The 25,626-nt window shown below is 38.9% G+C and overlaps 1 protein-coding gene across 1 annotated transcript in view; it reads right to left on the reverse strand.

Moving 5' to 3' along the window:
• Positions 1-265: 265 nt before the first annotated feature.
• The window catches only part of stk17al (serine/threonine kinase 17a like), a 53,143-nt gene continuing 27,782 nt past the window's right edge, over positions 266-25,626 (reverse strand). The window contains exons 3-7 of the mRNA XM_072561522.1: positions 10,930-11,074; positions 7,852-7,978; positions 7,519-7,567; positions 6,338-6,517; positions 266-4,142 (exon numbers count right to left, since the gene is read on the reverse strand). Of these exons, the coding sequence (XP_072417623.1) occupies positions 3,881-4,142; positions 6,338-6,517; positions 7,519-7,567; positions 7,852-7,978; positions 10,930-11,074 (763 nt within the window). The 3' untranslated portion in view covers positions 266-3,880. The remainder of the gene's footprint in view (positions 4,143-6,337; positions 6,518-7,518; positions 7,568-7,851; positions 7,979-10,929; positions 11,075-25,626) is intronic.

A 25,626-nucleotide genomic window follows, 5' to 3' on the forward strand; every position in this document is an offset into this window, starting at 1 on the left:
CCTTTTTACATCGAGTGGTTGATGCGCAGAATGAACTTTCAGAGGAAGTGATGGATGTGGGTACAACATTTAAAAGATATTTGGATAAGTTCAAGAATAGGAAATGTTGGAGGGATATGAGCCAGGTCGTCTGAGACGATGGTAACCATGGACTGTTTTCGTGTATGACACTGACTACCCAGTTCACAAAAATCACTCTTTTAGTCCCCAGTATCATTTCTAATTGTTTAATGATAATTGGTTTTCAATAAATGAAAGGCAGCTGTTGAACTTAAATAATAATGTTTTATTGTTGTAAAAAAAAAAGCACATTATGTGGACAATGTCAAACAGTACCTTTGTCATCAGTTTGGCTGTCAAAACTATCGCAGTAAAGAAACTGTACATTATATTCTTGTTTGGGGAGGTGCTGATAAAGTTGGCAGCATTTCAGAAGACAAATAGTTATGATGATTACATTTCAAAAGTCTAGTCCAAGTAACGTCCCACTTCAAGGAATTATCAACTACACAGTCATCCAGTGAAATTACAGTAGTTATTATGAAGTTTGAATATTTATTCACCCGATTATTTAATATAATGGTTATGCTCTTTATAAAGCCCGTGTCCATGCTGTTGCTTTGTGCACCAAAATGTGACACTTATCATACAAAACAAATGTGTTTTATAATAGCAATGTGAAGGTAAGGAATGTTTTCTGCTAACTCTAAACCACTCAAGCAAAGGGTCAAAAATGCAAAGTTATTCTCCACATGTTCCATTCATTCAATCCCAAAATCACTCCTTAGGCTCCACACTTTTCCTTCAACATTATGCTCTCCCTCCCTCTCTCTATTCTCCTATCTTCAGATTATGTCCATTTAAGCATTGAAATTTGGGTATTCTTTGTTCCTCAGAGTTTAAAGATGCACAAATACCTAGATGGGTTAATAATGTCCATGTCTGTGCTAAGAGTCCATATTAGAGCAGAATTCACTCTGCAACCTGGACAGAGATGGAGACGGGAACAGACGTCTCTTTAACAGTCAGCCCACATCTGGCTGCTATTACATCATATTATTACATCATACTATTACATCATTAACCTGTTTATTTTAACTGGATTAATGACCATTAGAACAGTAGATCGAATGCGCCAACATTCACAAAACAAGTGGCATCACTTGGAAAATGATGCTTTACCTTATCTAACCTTTTTTACACAATTAAACAACATTGACCTATCCCTCCAATTGTCCTGTCAAAAACTTCTGAAAACATGGCAGACTTCCAGGTAGACTTCAAAAGATTTCCTAATAAATCTCATTTTCACAAGACCAATATGATTGAGTAATTCTGCCCATAATGCTCTCTGCAGTGATCTGGCATTGAAATGTGGCAGTAATGTTCCATCACATGAACTTAGTTCTTCCCACAGTGCCAAACAGATACATTTGAGCACCTCTATAGAATGTTAGAATGCTGATATGGTCCTGGGAAATGCTGTTCCTTACTGAACAGGAGTGATCCAAGAGAAAATAAGTAATAATAGCACTGGCTGCCAGTTTCTTTACATTGAATAACCCCAATGTCACTTTAAAACAGGAGCTGCCCAAAGAAACTTAAATCAAAATTACACCTTATCAGTTCAGCACAGTCTTTACACTTGGCCAACAGTCTCCATCTGAAGAACACATCTGAATAATTATTTCATAACTCCACTCAATTGTTGAGAATACAATACTCCTTATCTCAAAAGTCTTTGAACTCCAATGTACGACAGGAATACTGTGTGAAACAGTTTTTCACTTGTGTTGGGCAATTGACTTCTGAAGGTCACACTGCTGTGTGCTTGACTCAGTTTTGCTGTAAATGCCTTAACACTTCTTGCAGTGCAGCATGTTATTGTGATCTAAATTAGTCAGGATTCAAAACAAAATGAACCAAGGGAAGGAGCTGTGTATTCTTATGCAGACAACATGAGCTGGTGTAATGGAAAGTAAATGATTTGTTCCATTGCAGAAAGACAATATTATGTGCCTCTATCCACCCTCCCTCCTCTGACTATGTCTATGTCAAATGTGCAAACATGAATGTCAGAATTAGACCACTGTCAGGAAGCACAGGCAGTAGCCCTTTGTTAATAAGACTTTGTACATCAGAAACCAAAAGTAAAACACAGCACATTACTAGCAAAATGTTACATTTCTGATCATTCAATTGTTGGAAAGAGCATTCACACAGTTTACTGCACAGACTAGATTACTCCAATAGCCTACATTTGAATTTCCTTATATTATATCAATAGAAAAATAAAGTGACGGTTTGTGTGTCTGCTACATGTGCCAGAAAAGTTGCTCACTGCTCTCAACCACCCACTGTCACTGTCTCATCTTCCCACCCTGAAGGGTTTTCCTATGTTTCTTGTGTCTAGCGATACTCAATGATACTCAAAAATTCACGTCAAATTTCAAAATATCTGAATACGCGTGGTCTCAATATTTAACCAAGTATCAAGGCACTGTAAATCTTTTAAACGATATATCTATATTTGTATGTCTCTCAGTCACGAGAACTTTACAACATGTGCTTGCATGCACAACTAAAGGAAGGGACGCACGAGTGAATAAGCAACATGAATGTCAAAAATGCTTCAATAATTGTTCTGATATGTTCCTGGAATGTTCTTTAGAAAATGACTACATTCTAACCCCTGACAAAATTCTTTTGATAATCATGATATAATAAATAAGGAAAAAAAATACACTTAGTCCCTAAACCCAAGACAGACAAAAAAAATGTGCACTAATGCTCTATGTGCCATTAATTCATTGCAGCCTGACACATTCCAATGTATAGTATTGCAAGGAATTTTTCTTAAGATATCTTGCAGCCCACAGAACTCTAATTATTAGTTAACTTCATGATTTGAATTTTAGATTCCACTGATTCCCCGCCCACCCCCCCCAACCCAAATCTTAGGATTCTCCTTCAATTCAATAAAGAATTAAAAGCTCGATATTGTATAATTGCAGGGTGAAAAGTCAGACATTGTAATGGAATTGAAATGAGAACCAACGTGGAATTATTTACTATACAAAACATGCAAAGTTACCATTGCATGCATTCAAAGCAAATGAAAAATCATACTTATTATCAATTTCGGCATTTTCTCGACAACTTTAGAAGATCAATTTTATTTTGCGGAATTTCTCATTTTTCATTTCCAACTAGAATCAAGGCAAGTATGAAACGCTCTCATGAAGGGGGTAAAGTGGATGTGGAATAGTCGGGGATGTTCTCATCAGTATATCCGAACAAGAAGCTTTCTGCAGCTACACTGTGAAGAGAGATGCCTCTCACAAAATAGGTGAGTTAAACTCAAATAAAGCAAGCTTTTTCTTAAAAGCCTAAAGGAGCAGTACCAAAGAAAGGTTTCTCGAACCACAGAGTGACAATACAGAGTTGCCAGAGAAAACCCAACAGCACTGGATGAATGCAAGATTGTAACTTCCACAAGCAGTCTACAGGGTGCTCTCTGTTACAATTATTTCCATGTTGCCCATTCTAACCATCGCAAAATTTACCTTTCATTGGATAAATAATGAGATGCAGAAGTCACAGATTTAATTAGCAAAGGTTTTAACCACATCTCTTAACTCAATCAGCAAACCTCAGAGGGCACTATTTCTCCAGAAAAACTGCACTTTTCTTCTTAAACCAGGTGCTCAATTCAGGCCATCCGCTCTATATTACACCAGGCTTATGCCCAATAAAAAATTAATTGCCCTAAGTAATGAAAGCCTGCAGAGCATTCAGCCATGTGGCACTCTGAGCAGCGAACAAATGCAGTGCTCGGTGTAGCTAGTTGAAGCCGGTGTACTCTCAAGTCCAGTTTACATTAAGCACTCAGAAAATCTCGCAATGTCGTGAAAGACTCCTCAAATTTGAACTGTTTGCGCACTGCTGTTCGCTCGATCTCAATGTCCTTGTCCAACTGCCTACACAGGGTGTAGGAGGCCATGAGCACTAGTTCCTCGGAATCCGGGCTGTTCTGTTCAGACTCAGACTGTTCCTCCTCCGACTCGGTTATGGATTTTGGCACCTCTAGTTTGGATGAAAGCCACGGGTGGTTTAAACATTGTTCTGCTTTTGCTCGTTTCCTTTAATGACAAAGCAGAAAATTAATACAGATACTGTTGTGTTCCAAACCTTTATCTAATTACTCACAATTTTGTGTTCTTTAATCTGTATGCAGATTTAAGTTTACCAGAGAGAAAAAAAATTACTGTAGTTGGCAAAATTAATTTTAATGCATTCCATTGCAAAGGTAAATCCCAAACAATTGATGCAAGGGCTTAGACTTTGCTGAATGAAAATTACGGTATTAATACTACAAGTGTCCGTATGACATTCCTTTGTTTGCTATTTTAATGGAGGTGTTACTCCAAATAAGCAATGAGTGAAAGAAATACAGGGGGGAAAAGTATTCAACACTGAAGGCACAATTTCATGGCTAATCTTTGTTTCAGAGAATATTTTCTTTTTGATTGATGCTAAATAGACTCCCATTAAAATATGTTGTGGATGTTTACTGTGTTGTTTTGAACTTTGCTTGGAGAAATAACAATGCAAAAAATTTCTATGAGATGTCAAAGATAAAAATAAGACCACCAACTGCTTTTCTAAGAACTACTCATCAATTTAGTTTGATCACAACACAGAAATATATTGTGCCAATGTCATTTGGCTCAACCAATTCAGGGGTGATTCATTTCTCCACCTGAACCGTTCAAATAATTCTACATGGGCCTACTTGTAAAGTTATTAAAAGATTACCTTAACTTGGAAAAATGACGTATGAATACAAGAGCTGGACTTCCATAGGAGGCACCCTGCACTGCTCAGATCGGTGAGATAGGGGCCTGACTACTCAGTAGAATGACAGGGGTGAAATAAATGATGGACAAAATAGCTGGATGAATTTGAACCAGGGACCTTGTGATGTGCAGTCAAATGTCCACTTGGACAGTACGCGCGCGAGAAATGACATATTTCCTAGCCAGCAACCTTACAAGATATTTTTTTAAATTGGCAAGCCAGAATTCAATTGCAACTTTATCAGTGACCAGTTATCCAGTCAGACTGTTTCAGGCAAAAGATATTATGCTCAATACGCCACATAGCAACACAAAATTGATCAAATATAGCTTTCTATTGCATAGAAACTTATTGATTTTAGATCTCTCTGCCTTACTGATCCTCTACAACATGAAAATAGTGAGACACATCTAGAAATTGAGCAAGGTACCAGAGCAGGTTCCAAATGAACTAATGTTTCCAAAAGGTCCTTAAATTTCACTTATAGCAATGAGTAATTGGGCCTGAGGGGACTTTAGAAAATATTTTCCATTACTCATCTATCAATCATTGAACCTCAAAATGGAGGTCAAAGTAAAAATAAGCTCCAATTCCAATGGAGCGTATCTACTGTATTACATTTTGGGAGAAGACCATAGGACTGCACAGTCTAATTTCTGCTTCTGTGTAGGTCCATCTGGCATATGGTTGACAACCTAAATTCTGACAATTTGGTTGAGAAACATAATGTTATATTTTATAGTTATGCACAGAGAATGTGTAGTTTTGTTGTCCATCTTTAACCGCCTCTGAGAATCTGGAATGAAGCGCTAAACAGGTAATTACTATCTAAACTTGTAAAAACTCATCTGATTTACTAATGCCCTTTAGGGAATGAAATCTGCCATCCTTACCAGGTCTGGCTACATATGACCTCAGACCCACAGCAAAGTGGGTGACTCTTAACTATCCTCTGGGTGTTAAATGCTGTTATCCCATGAAATAAAAAGAACTGTCACAGTGTTGCCGGGGAGAAAGTTCCATGGCTTTGACTTTGCAAAAAAATGAAGGCACAGCAATGCATTTCTAAGTAAGAATGGTGCATGTTTTAGACAGGAGGTTTGTGGATGGTGGTGTTCGGAGATATCTGTTGCCTTTGACAGTGGAACTCAGGAGTTTGGAAGGTACTGCTAAAGAAGCTTTACGTAGTTGTTTCCAATTGGAGTGATGTAAAGTTTCTCTTTTGACATGAGATCCACTGACAGCAAATTCCCATTGACAGATGGGGAAAGGGGGAGAGTTTGTTTTCTTGTAATTTCATTACAGTTCCAACCTATTTTTACCAGAGAGTGTGATTTATGCAGAATCCCAAGTACTCCAAGAATCTGATACTTTGCTGATTAACAAGTTTTGATTTTCTGTCTCTTTTTAACTCCGTATTATTGTCATGACCAGCTAACACCAAAGACAGGTATTCAAAGGCATATTAATCTCATACCTGGGGTCCTTAATAAGAAGGCTCTGAATGAAGTCTAAAGCCAAATTGGAGATGCCTTCAAAGATGTCTTCTGAGTAATCAATGTCCACTTTGGAAATATTGAGATACGTGGATTGCTTGTCATCTCCAAGAAAAGGTGAAATGCCTGTCAACATGACGTAGACCAACACCCCAATACTCCTGAAAAACAGCAAACAAAAAGCATAATGGAGCTCTTATTCTTCATTTGAAGATAAACCAATCCTTGATGACAATGCATGAACCACAATAACACTCCTGTTTCCAAATCAAGGTAACGAAGGAATCAAACAATTCAACATTACTGTTGACACAACAACTTTGGTAGAGCTATTTTCACTTGGCTGTAAATGTGAAATCTATACTGCAATGTCAGGAGAGACATGAGACTTGAGTGATGCACCCATCTTCTGCCAAGGCTATAGCAGAAACTTGGACGAATGGTATGGAACGTTCAGGCAAGCCTATATTAGAATCTTTTTAATGATGCCACTTCTTTAACTGACTGTTTAGCATAAAGTGTTGCACTTGCAGAGAACGCTAGTCAGGCAGCAAGGATATTCAAGTTTTGAATTTTCCATCAAGTGCTTTGATGTTAGTTTGTACAAAAGCATTTGTTAACTGAATGGCTTTGCTGTTTTATTTCATAATTCACATCTACCCAGGTTAAATATATAATTGGGACATGACAGCCTAGTGGAATACTGGCCCTGAGGCTTGGATTAATGTTATGTAGTTAGCAATTAAAATCCCATCATTAGCAGATTATGGTGGTCAACTATTGGATTGGCGTAAAAACCCATTTTGGGCCACAACTGTCCTTTACAGATAGAAATCCGCCATCCTCACCCAGTCTAATCTACAGTGTGACATAATAATATGGTCGATCCTTAACAGCCCAGCAAGCCACTCAGTTGTATTCAAGGCTACAGTGCACCACAACCTTTGAGAAAAAATTAGAGGTGGGCAATAACGTGATGTTCACATCCAGAGAATGACTTAAAAATAAAATATTGACCTTACATTTTTGGCAACTACCCAAGCCCATAGGTATTATATATCAGTGACTAGGTACACATGTCAATGATTTTCAATTTGCATATTGGTCAGAAAATACCACTAAAATCCACACCTACCAATACAGCAAAAAAAAAAGCACTTACCACATATCTGTCGCTGTTGTGATTGCCTCATAATTTAATATTTCAGGAGCTAATGGAATTGAAAACACAATTAGATACCTTGGAAGTTGAGGATCTGTTGTCTATGCACAGTTGACTAACCATTTGACAACACTTTTTAGTGGTTTCACTCCCTGCACAATGTGATTCAATTAAAATACAAGAATTCAATTATTTCTAAACATATTAGCTACTGTAAATGTAGCATATTATGCTACCTGAATTTTAGGCAAACGTACATTTTAATATTAATTCTCAATTCTTAGCAGACTGCTAACAGTTTTGTTAAGACATGTGTTGTCAGTTGGCACTTACCTACATACTCTGGAGTGCCCATAATTTCCCTAATCTCTTCAACATTATCCACTCTCCTGGATAGCCCAAAGTCAACGATCCGGATGTTGCCCAATGGATTGCAGCTGGTCAGCAAGATGTTTTGAGGCTGAAAGGGGGAGCAGAACAGAAATAAAGTTTCTAGTACACTGTTCACTGATTTTCAGGTTCAGAGCACAAATACGGTCAAGAACATAGGACATAGGTTCTTAAATGTACGACTGCTCTGCCAAGCTATTATATAGTTAGCACACTGATAGGAACAGTATAGTCAAAAATTTACAGTTTCTGAGTTTGTAAAGATTGCTTGCAAGTAATAAAAAGGTCACATAACACCAGACTTAGCAACTTTAATTAGCAAAACATATTCAAGAGAAACCTATTTGCTCTTGGAATGGAGGTAACATTAAAAGCCACACTTCTCGCCCATCCTGAGTCACTCTGGACTTTTAAAAACAACTACACACCTTGCCAAATAATTTCAATCAAAAGGCACAGGCTAGAATTGCTTGTCAGTCTATAGGGGCAAGAGTTACCTGTTCCCTTCCCAATGGAACATTAATGATCAGCAACTTTATATCATCATAGCCCTTCTGCTGCACAGAATCAAAGAATTACACAATACAGGAGGAAGCCATTCTGCCTAAGGCACTCACTTTGAATCTTTCCACACCCCTGATCTTTTTGCATCTAATCTTTTTATCCATTTTATTTTTGGAAATTATTTCTGAACTGCTGTCTTCATTCTTTCAGGCAGTAGATTGCAGATCACTATAACTTATGTATAATAAAAAGGCATTTCTCCTCTGCTTCTTTTGCTGGTTATCAGAATTACTGACTTAATTTCACAACTTGCCCTTGTGAGATCTGTGTTGCTGGTCCAGTCTTGTAACCCATAGAGCATCAAGGGCATCTTAACAAAAGAGCTTCAGTTCAAAGTGGATTTATAATTACAAACAGGGCAGTGAAAGAATGGGTAAAGTGTGCTAGACACTGATTGAACTGGATCGTACGAGAGCAATGATGGCAAATTGCTTTGTCAACTACAAACTTGATGTGTATTGACAATTATTTATGTTTAAGGAAGCACATTCTTCATGAACAAAATGTTTGGAAATTCTTTTGTTGTTTACCATCTCAATGTGACGTTGCAAGCTTAATTGGTAACAAAAGATTGTGCTATTAATGACTCAAGTAATCACAATCAAAATGATCAACATTCCTTCTGGATCTCTGCCTCTTGGAATTATGATATTTTATATTTTGGAAGAATTAATACTCAATTAATAGAATGGACTGCTGCGAAATTAAATTTCCTCAGAAGGCAGTATGTTAACAAAATAGGGAAGCACATGCACGTTGAAAGATTAGTTCCCCACAGCCACTGGCGATGTTTTGTGGATTCCCATTTTGCACATGATGGTGCTGCATACATTGGTTACACCATAACACAGTTCCACTTTACACAAACACAGACCTGAATCTGACCCATTAGTTCAGGGCATCCCAGATTACAGGTCGCGACACTCACTGGGGTTTTGAAGTGACATTCTGGGGTTGAGACTTGTAAGGCAGCCATAGCTGCTGTGACCTCTGACCGAGCATCAACAGCTGAGAGGTCCATTTAAATCCTGATTTTTTTTTTCTTTGAAGAATCATGGGCACTGGACAACAGATAAATCTTTGAGGTTGGATTCCTGCTCACAAAGCTAGTGATTTTTGATTTGAAATGCTGTCTGTAGGTTAAGCATTTGGTCATCCCTCCACGTCCCAGCTCATTACCACCCGACTCTCTCAGGTTTCATTTGCAATTTTCCAGCTTCAAAATGGACTCTCAGTTGATAAATGTATTGAAAGCATTTGAAACATCTGAAGTTCAGGTGCATACAGAGTCAGTGTTTCACTCATTCTAACCCTATGCCGCTTGTTCTTAAGGGGAATTTTCTTCAACAGATGACAGTCATGTAAAGTAAAAAGAGTCACAATAGAGTTAAATTTCTAATTTAGATTCAATTCCAGGTATATTGTAAATTTTAAACTAACATGAATAAAAGGTCATTCTTAATTGCAGCATTAAGCTAACATGTAACGAGCCAAGATAGGAAAACATAAGGCAAATGGTCTACTGTTAACTCCTATGAACTGCATCCATACTGTTTACCAGTCAAGACCTGCACTTGTGTCTGTAGTTGCTGAACAGTTGCCAAATAAAAAAAAACAAGGAATCAGCAGCTAATTACAACCTGGCAAGTATCCCGTGGAACCTCAGGTAAAATCCACTTAGCCACAGATGAAATGAAATGAGTAGGCAGCAATCTTGTAAAAAGTCAGAGAGAGTCTTGTTGTACAAATGTGTCATAATGTACCACTAGGTCATTAAATCCATCAATTAAGTAACATGTACAAGCAGGCACACTATCAAGCCTTGATTGAGACGCATCTATAATCTCAATGTGGTGTTGTGGGTTGACGTCCATGTTACGAAAACTTAGTCAACATCATGTAGGTTAGTATTTGAGCATAAAGCACCTTTAGTGGAACATACTTAAGAAAATTAGGGAAAGGTTTCATACGTACAAAATAAAATGTCATGATGTTTATTGATCCCGCTGCTCCTTGTCTGTGGAAAGAAAGCTTCTGCTGGCACATTTTGATTTGTCAAATGAAACAGTGGCAGCACTGAGGCCAGTGCTTTAAACTTCTGACCAACTGAATGAGAGCAAATGGCCTTATCATTCCATTCATTCATTCATTGGTAATCACCACAAAATCTGGAAAGCAATACGTGGCCAATGTAGATAATTCTCAGATGTAAACCAAGAGATTTCCTCAATCTCAGCAGCTTTTAAATTATTGGAATGGGTTCCTGTCTTTATTGGTACAGCCCAAGCAAGAATCGTGCAAAAACACATCAACCATTGCATAATTGCAACATATGGTGCAAAGGTGACAATTTTACTCAAACCACAGAACCTGTGCTTTCTGGTTGTTCAGAATTGGCAGCAATGAACTCTAGACATCAAATTATTCCAAGTTTAATATGCTGAGGAATAGCCTTACCTTTAGGTCTAGATGCACTATATTATTCCCATGCAAATAGGAGACTCCATCTAGGATTTGACGCACAAGACGGATGACATCTTTCTCTTTGAAAGCCTCATCTTTATCAGCAACACACTGGTTAAAGATTTCTCCACCTGCAGCACTGTAAATGGGGTAAGGTAAAGTAATCATTAACATCAAGCTTATTAAATGAACAAAGCAAAATCTAATGCTGAAGGATGTTATTCATAACTGTTTTCCTGCCCCCCCCATAAAGGGATTCAAAATTCCTGATGTACAGCACAGATATTGAAATGCTTTGATGGCAACTTAATAAGTACCGAATGTTTATCACTTGTCAAACTACTTTCAACCTTAAAGTATGTTAGTAAGCTTAGCATAGGAGCTAGTTTTTCTTCAGATTCTCTTGACTGGATGCAACGTTCTGCCAACATACTACGCAGTTAGTATCATCAACAGTAAATGCCAGGCTTAGATGTTTTAGCTCACAGAACAGTGACAAAGGTATACTTTACTTCATCAATGGAAAACAAGCCACACCCTGCATTTTAAAATGTTGATGTGGAAAAATTGTCACACCTTACACTCCCCATTAAGCTAACTCTTCCATTTGAGAGAGATATGTCACCACAAACAAACATTCTGCAGCTACCTCGTGATTACTGGAGCGGAGAAGATGACTTTAATCAAAAATTGAAAAGTTAATTTCCATTAGGGGCAGAGTACAGAAGCAATTTGATGTGAACTATTAAACAGGAGAACGGTTAAATATACTCTTTAAGACCATGATTTTGCTAGTTCCCCTCCATCACTGATCCAAAATTTTGATTAAAATAACTGAAGGCAAAATAGTACCTCCTGAAAGACAGAGTCTGAATCATCCATCAGTATTTGTACAAACAAGTGGTGTGTTCCATTTTTCAGGAATTATTATTTGGAACTGATTTTATTTAGCTTATTGGTGTTGTTTTGTAGAAATGCCTTAAACTGTTGTGCAATATTCTGCTTTGCTTGACTTACCAACTAACTATTGTGAAACAAAAGACTTTTGTAAATGTTTGCTTTTTCACATATGTTCTCTTCCCTTTCTCTCACACTGACAAATCTACCCATGCACAATGAGTGGAGGAGAACTTCAAAAACTTTGACTATTTTCTGGCCAATGATGAGAACTATACAGCTGAAGGCCGCATAAACACAAGATGTACGTTCTAAAATACTTGGGGCAAAATTTAAGAAACAAGACATTTTCATGGAAACATCAAAATAGGGGAAAAGATAGTTATTTTTGATTTGATTATAGACTGATTACGTCCTTTGGAATTGCTTGACAGCCGCTAGAGGAATTTTAAAAATTTCTCCAAGATTAGTGTAGTGTAATGATAGATAATTCTATACATGTTTTATTGAAGAAATCAAGGCATTTGCTAATGCATGCCCGGTCAAAAAAGGCAATTCCCTACTCCATTAGCAACTGATAATCCATTTCCTTTCTAATGGGGAAAACACAGTGTCCATCCTTAAATCTTCAAATCCAGTTTAGAACCCATGACTTCACTGCCAGTGGTCCATACAGTTATTGGAATGGGCTGCATAAAGGCATTGAGGCATTCCTTGAGCTATGAACAGCAGGGCAGGCTCAATGGCCTACTCCTGTTCTTATGTTCCTAGAACACAGAAGCTTCCCAGAAGTGTAGATATGCTAAAGGTTACTGGCAGTGACAGGTAACTGGACAATGCACTTTTGGTGATGGGACAAATTTCAAATCTGACTCACTGATCTCAAGTTCCCTTGGTTCCTGGGCCAACTTGGCCCTGATAAGTGGATGGTCAACAATGCAAGCTGAGCGAATGCAGACCATCACATCATGTGACAGGTGAAAGTGGAAACCTTCGTTTTAATCAAGAACAGCTTGATTAACTGTTAAATTCTACATCTAAATCGAGATTAGTACAATGCTGGAAAAAATTAGACAGTAGACAGGCAGGAGGCTGGAAGAACACAGCAGGCCTGGCAGCATCAGGAGGTGGAGAAGTCAACCCCTCTTCATAACCCGAAACGTCGACTTCGCCACCTCCAGATGCTGCCTGGCTTGCTGTGTTCTTCCAGCCTGTCTACTTTGGATTCCAGCATCTGCAGTTTTTGTGTCTATAAAAATTAGATAAGCTAACTTTTTAAAATGTTTTCATTAACCCAGGTTTTACCAATTTGCAATGTACAGTCAACCTAAATGCATGCAAAATGCTCATCTTGCTGTTAACAAGCAGTTAATCTGATAATTTTGATGTTTAAGATAAGCTCAAGCAAGACACAGATACCTTTTTGCAGAATGTGGTCTCTTTCTTCACCTTGCAAACAGGTACACACACCCATCCAGGATTCAAACCACATCACTAATGACAGGACTCTCACTTCTAACTGAGGAGGGTTGTGGGTACAGATTCAATATTACTGCTTGAACACAAAAATTAAGGCTGACACTTTCATACACTGACAGTGCTGCACATTAGACATCCACTGTTTTGAATGAGAGGGTTAACGGAGGCCATATCATGTCTCGTCCCAAACCCCCCAAAATCGGGTAAAAGATCTTCAGCACGATTTTCAAAGAGTAGTGGCTATCCCTAAAGCCGTGGCCAGTATTTATCCCTCAATCAACAAAGTAAATTGTCTAGTCATTATCACAGAGCTGTTTGAGGGAGCTTGTTTTGCACAAACTGCCTGCTGCAAATCCAGTCCTGGAATAGTGAGGATACTTCAAAAAATACTTTGGGACGGTGTATTTGTGAAGGATGCTACCTAAATGCAAGTCTTTCTTTCAATTCACAACATGCAAGCAGTCTTCAAATGGCTTAAACTGACAATTTTCATCCTGACACTGGGCATTCATAGAGCTATAGAGATGTACAGCATGGAAACAGACCCTTCAGTCCACCCCATCCATGCCGACTAGATATCCCAACCCAATCTAGTCCCACCTGCCAGCACCCGGCCCATATCCCTCCAAACCCTTCCTATTCATATACCCATCCAAATTCCTCTTAAATGTTGCAATTGTACCAGCCTCCACCACTTCCTCTGGCAGCTCATTCCATACAAGTTCCACCCTCTATGTGAAAACGTTGCCCTGTAGGTCTCTTTTATATCTTTCCCCTCTCACCCTAAACATATGCCCTCTAGTTCTGGGCTCCCCGACCCCAGGGAAAAGACTTTGCCTATTTACCTTATCCATGCCCCTTATAATTTTATAAACTTCTATAAGGTCACCCCTCAGCCTCCGACACTCCAGGGAAAACAGCCCCAGCCTGTTCAGTCTCTCCCTGTAGCTCAGATCCTCCAACTCTGGCAACATGGCCAATTTGGTGTGACCCAGCTGTCATGACCCACTGAACAACACATCCATCCTAAGACAAGCGAAACAAAGACATGCAAGAGACTTCCTAGAAGCACGGCATTCCAACCCGAACTCTATTAATAAACGCATTGACTTGGCCCCTATTTCCCAACCCCTGAGAAAAAGAACAGGAATTGACATCACCACAGGAAATGACATCACGTATCCAAAGTAACCCAAACATATAAATAGAAAGCAGGAATCATCAGCAGTGCTTTGTCCGGAGGCTCACTGAAGATGTTACCTAATATGGTGATGAAACGTCTGAAAATGAACCTTCCAGCTCAGCGAGCAAACCTACATCCAGGAACTCAACCTGAGCTACAAACCTTCTCAAAACTCACCCACTGGATTATTTTGCTGGCAATGACTGACCAAGGGCAACTTCCATGTTGCAGTCCCTGGGTCAGCGTGCTGGGAAATTGGAAGTGGCTGGGGTGGGAAATACTCGAGGAACAGACGCTGCTTGAAACTAAAGGAATATCACCTGTTTGAAAATGTAATGCCACATCTTTGCAGCAAAAAATGGTGAAAGGTGCTCTTGTATTTTTTTTTAAGATTTCTCCTGGTTATTGTTTCAATTTAATTCTGCACGCCTGTCCATTATGGTGATTTATCGAATCCATTTTGGTCTCTTTTTAAACACTCCCCCTCCCCTCCCCACTCTCTCCTCCCCCCCACCCCCACCCCTCCCAAAGGAATGACCATATGTATTTATTTATGGTCTGGAGATAAGAACAGCCTGTTGTCAGTACATTTATATCACACCTTTCACAGCCAGAAGGCAAAATGAACGCTTTTGAAGTCTGTTCTCTGTTTTAAATGCAGCAAGTACAACCACATGCTCCCTCAAATAGCAAGGACCAGATATTCTGCTTTTCTGATGATTGAGAAATAAATAGTGGTAGGCTCCATGCTCCAGCAGTGAGTGATTTCACAGCATACACCTTTTGCAGCTAAAGGAATTTGATTATCTGGAGGAAAGGTTTGTGTTGCTGCCTCCATTTCCTTGATTGTTTACACATGATCCCAGAGGCAAGGATGAGCCAAGATGTCTGGGTAGCTGGACACCTGCAGCAGACACCCAGGACTGGCTGTTTCATTGCTTTTGCCCTTTACCACAGTCCACTTAGTGTTGCTAATTGTGCCTTGTACCATGACATCGCCATGCGGCAAGGTGAGATAAACTCCAAGTCACCAGAGAAATTGAACCAGTGCTGCCTGCTCTTAGCCAATTAAGGCAACTAGCTCCAGGGATCAATATTGGTCAGGTCACCTGAAACACCTTTCTCTTCTTCAAAATGGTGACAAAGGGACCTTTTACATTCACTCAAGAGGACAGAGGGAGCCAAAAGATGGCACCTTCAACACACCGTACTTTACTGCACCTTGATTTTTGTGCTGAAGTCCTGGAATGGGACTTGAACTCTCAACTTTCTGACTAAGGGCTTACTGTGAGACCAACTGTGCCACAGCTCCACAACTACACTCAACACTCCTCTGATTGTCCCTCTTATGTCCCTCTAAGCTACAGGATCCACATCCTAACTGTACTGAAATTGGGGTCGATTCCATAATCTCCTACTCAAAACCGGGGAACCTTACACATCTCACAATCATCCCTTCCTCGAGCTCCTTAAAACCCAAACCTGACAGTCACTGAACCCTACTGTTAGACTTATGTTAGCATTGATTATATTACTAGCTTGGCAATATCTTTGCCTCGAAAATTTCATCTTGGCTTCTCACTGAATAAAAATATACATTTGTCATCTGTCTATTTCCTCGCTTGAAGGCAGGAGGCGTATCAGCTTTCCTAATACTTGATTGATTGTTTAAGATTTGTATCTCAACACTGCATGGTGCAGTACTTCAGTAACCCAGCATGGAATTCAACCAGTCCACTTCCATCTATTTTCCAGGTTCAGATTCTTTACATAAAAAGGGAGCAATGTCCCTAGGAAATAGGCCTAAATTGCAGAAAAATACCACAAAGTAGTTGCACTAAGGAAGACTAACAAACTTCAGGGGGTGGGAAAGAAATAGTTAATTATAGCTTAAGAAAAGAGCTTTCATAAAATATTTCAACAGGATAAAGTTGCAGGCAATATAAAGCTGTTGCCTGCCATCAAAAAATCAAAAGCACCGCAGATCTTTTGGTCTTATTGTTTTTGGCTGTGGTTTTTGCTCAGATATGGCTTATCCTGAAATACAGGCTCTTGTCTGTGCAGGGTATTAAAAGATTATTAATCTGCTACCAAGCTGATAGAAGTAGGATGTTTACCCAAGGCAGAATTCCTTGAACATTTCATTGGTTGATACATTGCCATCTTTTTGGCTCAGGAATGTGCATTCTGTGGTATTATAGGCGTCCATCTTCCATTTTTAAACTTTGGTCACAAACAGATTATGTCTTAACAGTCACTGACAAAGGGTTTATAGGCCTATGTTTCTGCAGCTACCTGGATATTGCAGTGATCTCTCTCAGGGAAAGAATGGTATCGCTTTCAAAAGGTTGGGAATCAGTTAGCAGTCGGAATGCAGTTTCAGCTGAGCGAAAGCAGACCACAGATTTCTATTTGACCTACCCAGCAGGAAACAATTCTTATTCCAAAGGCAGTGAAATTATCCTGTGAAGGTAGCAGCAATAAATGGCATTGCATTAATACTAAATTCTTCTTTCTGTTCTCTAGTGGTGACATTTGTTCACTCAACAGATTAACACCGTGGCCAATAGCAGAAGGAAACCAGGCTTTCCGGTAAACATATTGCATGTTTATTCTGTAACTTGGCCAATCGCTGGCTGAGTTTACCTTGTTCTGAGCTGGCTCATTAGCTGGAGTCCTGAATGACAGTGTCCTCATGTAAAGTACAAATCAATCGCTGCACAAAACTGCACTAATTACACTTTGCGGAGTTTGGTGAGATGGCTGCTGTGACCATACGTCTTAGTGACTTAGAAAAACAAACACTGTGGATTAGATAACAAGGTCATTTCTTGTCGTAATGTTCAAATCCACTCCTTCCCTACCCCCAACGCATCCACTATCTGACTGTAAACTGTCTACAGAAACAACAGACAGGGCACCACCAGAGACTGGTGTTTCCTAAATAAATACAAGTGAGGGAGGCTATTTGGTCCACATCAATTTACACACCCAGAAAAATCACTACAATGGTCTCCACCTTGCCATCTACTTAAATTTGAAAGAACAAAGCTATCTTCACCACAAAATCAGTACAACAATTTTCAGTCTTTAATACTCTTCACAGAGAGGTTTCTGTTGGTATTTACCCTTGGATGTAACTCAACAAAAGTTAATCCTACATGGAAGGTAATGCCAGCCATAAACAATAAAAACTACAGGAGAAACTTTGCCAGTTGAAGTACTATGCTTGCACTGGCACACTGTCAAAACAATGGCTCTGAATTGAATAGAAGAAGTTACAGAATACATTGGTTTTAAGAGCTTAATATAATACTGCAATACGTTGTGGCTTCTGTAGGCAAAAAGTGCTGAATACAAATACAAGACTGTAGAAAAAGATACACACCACTTGGCCCTTTATCATCCAATTCTACTCAAGACCCAATGTGATGAATTCCTTAATCTTCATCTGTACATATTAATGTGTCTGGGAACTTTATGTTGACTCAACCAATTCACTGAACTTCATCATAACCAAGCAAATTTTCTGACAACATTCTTGACCCCAAATTAAACATCAGACTCCAGATAGCTTCATAATTCCAGCAGAGAATTATCATCCAAGCACAAAGTTACTATGGAAAAGCAATTCCAAAAAATGACGTTTATGCAATTGTTGAAAGCCAAAATAGATGCAAACCTCAAGTTAACTTCAGCAATGTTACAGGAAAATGAGAAAAACAAAATGGTATTTTCAAATGCTATCTGCTCATTTAAGAATGATTAATTAGGTAGTTTGTTACTTCTCCTTCTCTCTCTCTCCCACCAATTATCAGAATCTCATATCAATGGTAACTATTGGGATATCACCACCTAAAAATCTGACTTTGCACATAGATAGGTACTCAAAATGCAGAGAGATCACTTCAACTATCAACTACCAAAACCAGACCAGAGTGTGGAAACAGCAAACAGAAATCAAATGATACAGAATGAACAAAATTAGTCTACTTCACTTCCTCATATAAAACTTAGCCACCGCTAAGTATAGACACCACTTCCTTTCTAATCAAAGGGACAAATTAACTCGCTCAGAAATCAACTTTTCAAATGCATGCTAAAGCTTCTTATTTTGTTAAAATTAGTCCATGTCCACCTGCAGCAAGACGCAAAAAACACCCAGGATTGGGCTGATAAATAACATTTGCGCAATTTCCAGGCAATGAATATCACCAAGAGAGAATCGATCCTGCACCCCTTGATATTCAATGGCATCACCATCACTGAATTCCCCCACTATCAACATCCTGGGGTCACCACTGACCACAGAATGAATTATACTGGCTATGTAAATACTGAGGCTGTAAAAGCAGGTCAGAGGCTAAGAATCCTGTGCTGAGTAATTCACCTCCTGACTTCCTAAAGCCTGTCCATCATTTAAGAGACACAAGTCAGGAATTTGATGAAATCCTTCCCACCTGCCTGGAGCAGTGCACCTTCAACAACACACAAGGAAGCTGTCACCAGCCAGCTTGATTGGCAGCTTTACACAGTCTATAAAAAGGAACTACAATAACACACCAGGTTCCTTAGACATCACCTTCCAAATCTTAGTTACGGACAGGGCTCTAGGATTTTGATAGCAACATTGATACATTCCCAGGGTGTAACAGATGCAGGTGTTGCCATGGACCTTCTAAGTGGTAGAGGACATGACTTTGGGAGGTGCTGTTCAAGGAGCTTGATGACAGGTTGCTTCAGTACATCTTGCAGACAGCACACACTGCATGCCACTGGCAGAGGGGAGTGAATGTATTAGGTAGTGGATGGGCTGCTGCATTGACTTGGATGGTGTTAAGTGTCTGTGGATTGTTGGAGTTGTACGCATCAATTAGAGAATAATCCTTCACACTTCTAATGCTTGGACAAAATCGTGGTTTACAGGTTTCACAGAATTAAGTTACCAATTAAACAAGGAGAGCACCGCAGCACACACAAAATGTTGAGGATACAGGGTATTTTACAGTATGTCGACTCCTGGTCCTATTTTCTACATTTCTAAAAACCAGAGAGTGTGGCTACCTGTGCCCTGGAAGAGTTGACTAAAAGGAAATGAGTGCTGCTTCTTAATATACTGTGCCCTTAACAATGCACTAAATACTAACCAAAGCGGACCCCCTATCCCATTTATTGAAGTGGCAGAGCAGGCCCAATGTAGACAGGATGTAGTCAGTTTGGACATAGCGCAGTTAACATGGGTCACACGTTTTTAATAATTGGCCCCATTCTTGATCGATCAGAAGTCAGTAATGAACAAAGTATCTCTTATACACTGGAAAACCGCCGTGACATTCTATTTTGTATGAAAAATGGTCAACATCCTTATTCAAGTGTTTTGTAATTATGCGTATCCTTTTAAGACAGCTGACATACTTAATCACAGGCTCAATAATCCTGTTTTGGAGTTTCTGTTTTGTTTCAGTTTACAGTTGTGTATTCAAAAATTGCAAAACCTGTTCTGGTATATTTGATACTGGATTTCTTTTAAAAAAAAAGTATCAATATTACCAACTGCTTTAGAGGGGTTTCAATCATGGAACTGTAGGTATGCATTGAACATGTCCTTGAGATTGTAGCACTGTTTTAGTACTATTTCAATACAGTCAGACTTGTGAATTAATTCTCAACAGGAAGGAAATGTAACATTTAGGCTTTCCAATGATCTGGCAGGTTTTGAGGTGGTACAGAAATGAATCATATATAAAATAAGGTCAGAGATTCCATTTTCTCGGTAAAACCAGGAGCAAAGCATCAACTTTTGGAAACCTGCTGAGACTTTTGTTATCCACAGCAATATTTAACCAATGTACTATTTCTGAAGTGAAAACCAATGCTGGAGAGATTCAGCAGGTCAGGCACAGTGGAGGGAGAACAACAAGTTTTCAGATCCCCTTGCCTGATCAGAACTAGAAAACATTAAAATAGCCTAACTTGTCTCTATCATTTCTGATGAAGGGCTCTTGCCCAAAACATCGATTCCCCTGTTCCTCGGATGCTGCCTGACCTGCTGTGCTTTTCCAGCACCACACTCTCGACTCTGATCTCCAGCATCTGCAGACCTCACTTTCTCCTTGTCTCTACCATTCCTTAGTTCTGATCGAAAAGCAAAGTCAGGACAGTGCAACAGCAGCTTATAAATAGTCTTCATTTGAGCTTAAAAAAAGTTACTAACTTTCATAAACAGTCAAACTCCATTACATTCCTGCTTTATTCTTACTTCACAGCAGTGACTGTATTTCAAAAAAAGCACTTCGTAGCCAATAGAGCACTTGAGACATCCAGTAGTCATGATAGAAATGCAAAACCTTTTTTTAATTGAGAGAACTGGCGATCAAAAAGACATTTTATCTGAATATTTAAAGCAGTAGAGATGGTTGCCAGTTGCCCAAGTGAGATTCATTTCCTGAATCTTGCAGGTGCTGGCTTTCACTCTCCTATTAAAGCAGTTATTTTCAGTCAGTGGCAGGCAATCATTTGCTGCACGGTTATCAGCCATCAGCATGTATAAAGTATCACTGTGAATGTAGCAGCGTGTGCTCAAACGCCTCACTAGCAGGTAATTAACTGTGCTGGAAAAGAAATGGTATCTATTTCGTGCCAAACATTTTTTCTAATCAGCCCTGGATAATGTGCAGATTGGGGTGTGTCACTCTTTGACATGTTAAGAAGGCATTATAAAGTTAAAGAGTGAATTTAGAAATTTATGATTGGCGTATGAAACCTAGGGTGTGTTAAGTCTTTGAAAGTGATATAAATGCAATATAAAAAGCCTATGCAACTCTCCATTTACATGTGAAGCTATTTTCATGAGAATATCTGATGATGGTAGCATGTGAACTGAACCACAGTTATATATTTTCAAAGCACATCGCAGTGAGTGACAGGTTTCAAATATGCACAAGAGTCACCAGGACACAGTTACAGCAGACAGTAAAGAAAGAGAATTACTGTCACTAATGGATGAAATAAATACCAAACATTAAAACGCATGTATTTTACATCAACTGAAAGGATCATCATGCCTAGCATCCTATCTGACCCTGAGCCAAGTTCTCAACCCAGTATCCTTCCCAACAAAACTCCCAACTTGCACCTCCTTAATAATGCAGATTTCCACTCCTCCCACAATTTAACAACTGCTGAAACATTCAATCCCAAGTTCTTCACCTCTAGACATCACTATTCAAATGCTGTTGTGACTGCACCCTCATTCTACTTTCCACCTTCCATAAACTTCTACTCATCCAGAATTCTGCAGCAGTTATCCTGCTCTGCACCAAAGTCTTGTTTACCCATCAGCCTCTGCTCACCTGTTTCACATTGACGCTGGATCTGGAAATACCTCAGCTTTTAAATTCTTATCCTCATTTTCAAATTCCTCTTATGACTTTGTCTGTCTTCATCTCTGTAACCTCCTCCACCTTTAGCCCAGAGGGGCTTCTCCAATTCTGGTAGCTTGTACATTCCTGATTTTAGCTGCTCCAAAATTGTTGGCTGAGACTTTTTTCAGAGATATCCAGCTCCAGAATACCACCCTTACAATCTGCTTCCTCCCTTCAGGTACTTCCTGCATGATCAGCTAGATGTTGTGATCTAGCTGACAATGATGGGGCTAAGGAATGATGGAAGAGGAAAGTTTCATGGCAGGACATGTAGATATTATCCAACTTTTGAAGGTTAGAGAGAGAGGATTGCTCAGTTTGGCTCATGTATCTAAACTGAACCTTACGTCAGCCCACTTAACACAATTCATCCAAATGCAATAAGGCCATCCATATGTCCCTGCAACAATTTGCTTCCTTTCAGAAACCCTCCCTGTTCTAACCATTAATAACCATACAATTGTTTTTCCTTTTAAAGTCAGATCACTTCACTGGTCAGCATGTTGCTGAACATTTGTAAAGTTCAGAATCTTTCAGCAAAACGCTGAAGTTCAAAGAAGTGGTGCATAGGATGTATGCAAATTCTCATTATTTGAGCACATTTTCTCGAATGATGCTTGCTGAACCAGATGAAACCACCGGATGACAAGTTACGTGTGAAACAAGAACTCGTGCTTCAAGCTAGCTTTTAGAATGAATGTCTAGGCAGACCACATAACCACACACCTACCTTTCAGTGCATTACTTTATAAACTTCTCTCTCAAAATGTAAATCACCTTGAAAAATGCTGATCTGATGTATTCTTAAATTTTAAAGGCAAGACTGAAAGATGCCATTTTTAATGTTCTATGGCACTGTCACTGTTGACTGGGAGACTGGAAAGTGTAACTTTTACTTTATGTAAGTGAACAAAAGAAAAAGACCTGAAGGCAATCCCAATCAAGTGTACCTCTCCAGATAAAGAATCGTTCTATTTTTAGATAGTTTTAGATGGCACTTTCAGCTCAAAGTAGGTCACAGGAGACCATAAGCTTGAAAGAATATTGTATCGGAGGCACAGAAAATGGAAAGACTATATCCAGAGAGTGTGCAGTCTGAATACTGCAGCTTAGACTGGAAAATAAATCCTATACACAGAAAAGGTTTTAGTAACCTCAACAATATATAAATTTTAATGTTAGAAGCTATCTTGATGAACAACTTTAGAAATAATCCTTTAACTCCCCTCGCTATCCATTCATAAGTGCACTGACTAATGTAGATGTAGCAATAAAGACTAGGAAGTTGGAAAGCTCTTGAGGCTGGGTCATTAAGTACATCTAAAGCTGAGATCGACAAACCTTACATCGGTAAGAGAATCAAGGGTTAATCGGGAAAAAGCAGGAAAGTGGAATTGGGGATCAGATCAGCCATGATTTCTTTAAATGGTGGAGCAGACTCAATGGGCTGAATGGCCTGCTTCTGATCATATGCCTTAATTCTTGGTCAAAATTACATCAAATGACTTCAGGGCAGTAAGAGTCGAACAGTGTGCAAAGGTACTAACAAATGATGGCTATCAAGTGAATGCCTTTGAAAGCTGTCTGTAGACTGGTGAGTGAAGGGTAAGATTAGGTTTTAATTTCTCAAATACAACCAAATTGATAGTCAATGTTTGCTCCCACTTGACTGAGGAAGTGCAAACTCAGAACACGTGAAACTGTGCTCCAGAATCGACTTTCAAAAGAAAAAGTAAGACATTGAAATTTTTAAAAATCTCAAAATGTAGCAAATAGATACAATGACGTCACTTTGTTTTTACATTAATATCTGCAGTATGCTTATAAAATGGATCACTTCATTCCCATATATGAATTACATTGAATTCTGAAGTTGAGATGGAGGATTCTATTGAAAACAAAGAAATAGCTCAATCTATAGAATGAAGTGATAGTGAACACTTACCTCACATTTTTACTACTGGATTACTGGGTGATCAGAGTCAGTTATCCTTTTTTTTGTGTTACATAGGATCCCTGAATCCCATACAACCAACTTCGTGGCCTCTGCCTAGCCATATCTATCCTAGCCATGTCCAGTCACATACTGTACCTTCTTTTCCCTTTGATTTACTGCTTTTCCACCACCCAACCTACATTTTGCCATCAGGAGCTAGTCCTTCTATTGTTATACCCTTGAATTCTAAATATTTTCCTTTAATGTTTTAATCCATGCACATGGCCTTGCAATGCTAAAGTGGTGTCCAGGAATATCAGCCAAAGCAATTTACATTCAGTTTATTTCAACATTGTCCAGCTCAATCATAGCTTACAAATGTTATACCATTTTTTCTCCCAGCCATACTAAAGAAAACCTCATAAGTCTAGTTAAGGACCAGCATTAAGTTACGATCACTTCACATAACCATATACGGACAATAGTCTGTATGATTTGCAGTCAATATCATTTGGAGTCATCTGTTGACAGTTACCGGAGATAGTCTGACCAATAAAGTCAGACTGAGGATGTGGCTTCACAATTCTGTCTGCTTTTGCAACAGGAAATGCGTGCAAGCTACAGCTGTTTCAAGTAATTAATATTAAAGTTCTCATAAGCCTCTCAATTCTATATTTTAGCATTTTAATGAATAAAAGTCCAAGTATTATCCTAGTGAAATAGTAAATAAGGCAAGAAATATCAATAATTTCTGAATAACTTCCAAACAAGACTGAAGTTTTGTGTTCAACTCCAACACCATTGATACTCAGGCCACAGAGTTGACTTTTTTCCACTCTGCAAAAATGCAGCACCTTACACTCACTGGATTAGATGTTTACCTGCAGGGCCTGGACTGCAAATGTTGGATCCTCTGTCCTGACCAGTTTTTGCTCATTGATTTCAATGATGGATACTTTAATGAACTGCTATCAGTCCTGTTACATTACTCTCCAATAGATGAAGGCAAAAATTAATTCCACTATATTTTTTACATCCTAGGCGGATAACAGCAACCACTCTTTGCCATCAAAGGGTCATAGCCTTGCTGATTAGGAACTTCACCTGCAATATTGTAGATGCCCCACTTTTCTTGTAGTGTTATACAAAGCAACAAATGGTGGATTAACCAGAGAGCTGGTGTGTAGCTTAAGAAATGCCAACTGAAAATAAAACACATTTTGTGGTGACAGGAATTTTAAAAAGCTATCTGTGTTACTATCACTATTTTTCCTCATAACCTTTGGCAATGTCACTTATTTTGTAACTTCAAATAATTCTGTGATGAACATGACCGCCAACAGAATGTGTCACCCATCATGTTGCAAAGACTTTGATTTATAAAGCTCGTACCATGCACGGGTAAATGTTGCTTCAAGTTCCTTAAATACTGTGCAAGTGCCATTATGGCCAGAGTTTAGATATATTGTTCTTTAAGGAATTCATTCAATCCTTAAGAGAATTCAGTCATGGATGTTTCACTTCTCAGATCTGTCCTATCTGAAAACTTCACAAGTAAGGGCAAGTTAGGCAAGAATTATTTTATAGTTAAAGAACTATAGGACTTGCATTCATACAATACCTACACATCATTATTTTATCTCAAGATGTTGCTTTTATTCTTACAAGGGATGTGGCCTGCATTTGCTCCCCATCTCTAAGTGCCTTTCAGAAGTTGATGCTCAGCCACCTTCATAAATTGTTGCAGGCCATGTGCTGTGAAGGGATGGCAG

Source organism: Chiloscyllium punctatum, chromosome 42 (assembly GCF_047496795.1).
Source record: "Chiloscyllium punctatum isolate Juve2018m chromosome 42, sChiPun1.3, whole genome shotgun sequence".
NCBI classification, from domain to species: Eukaryota; Metazoa; Chordata; class Chondrichthyes; order Orectolobiformes; family Hemiscylliidae; genus Chiloscyllium; species Chiloscyllium punctatum.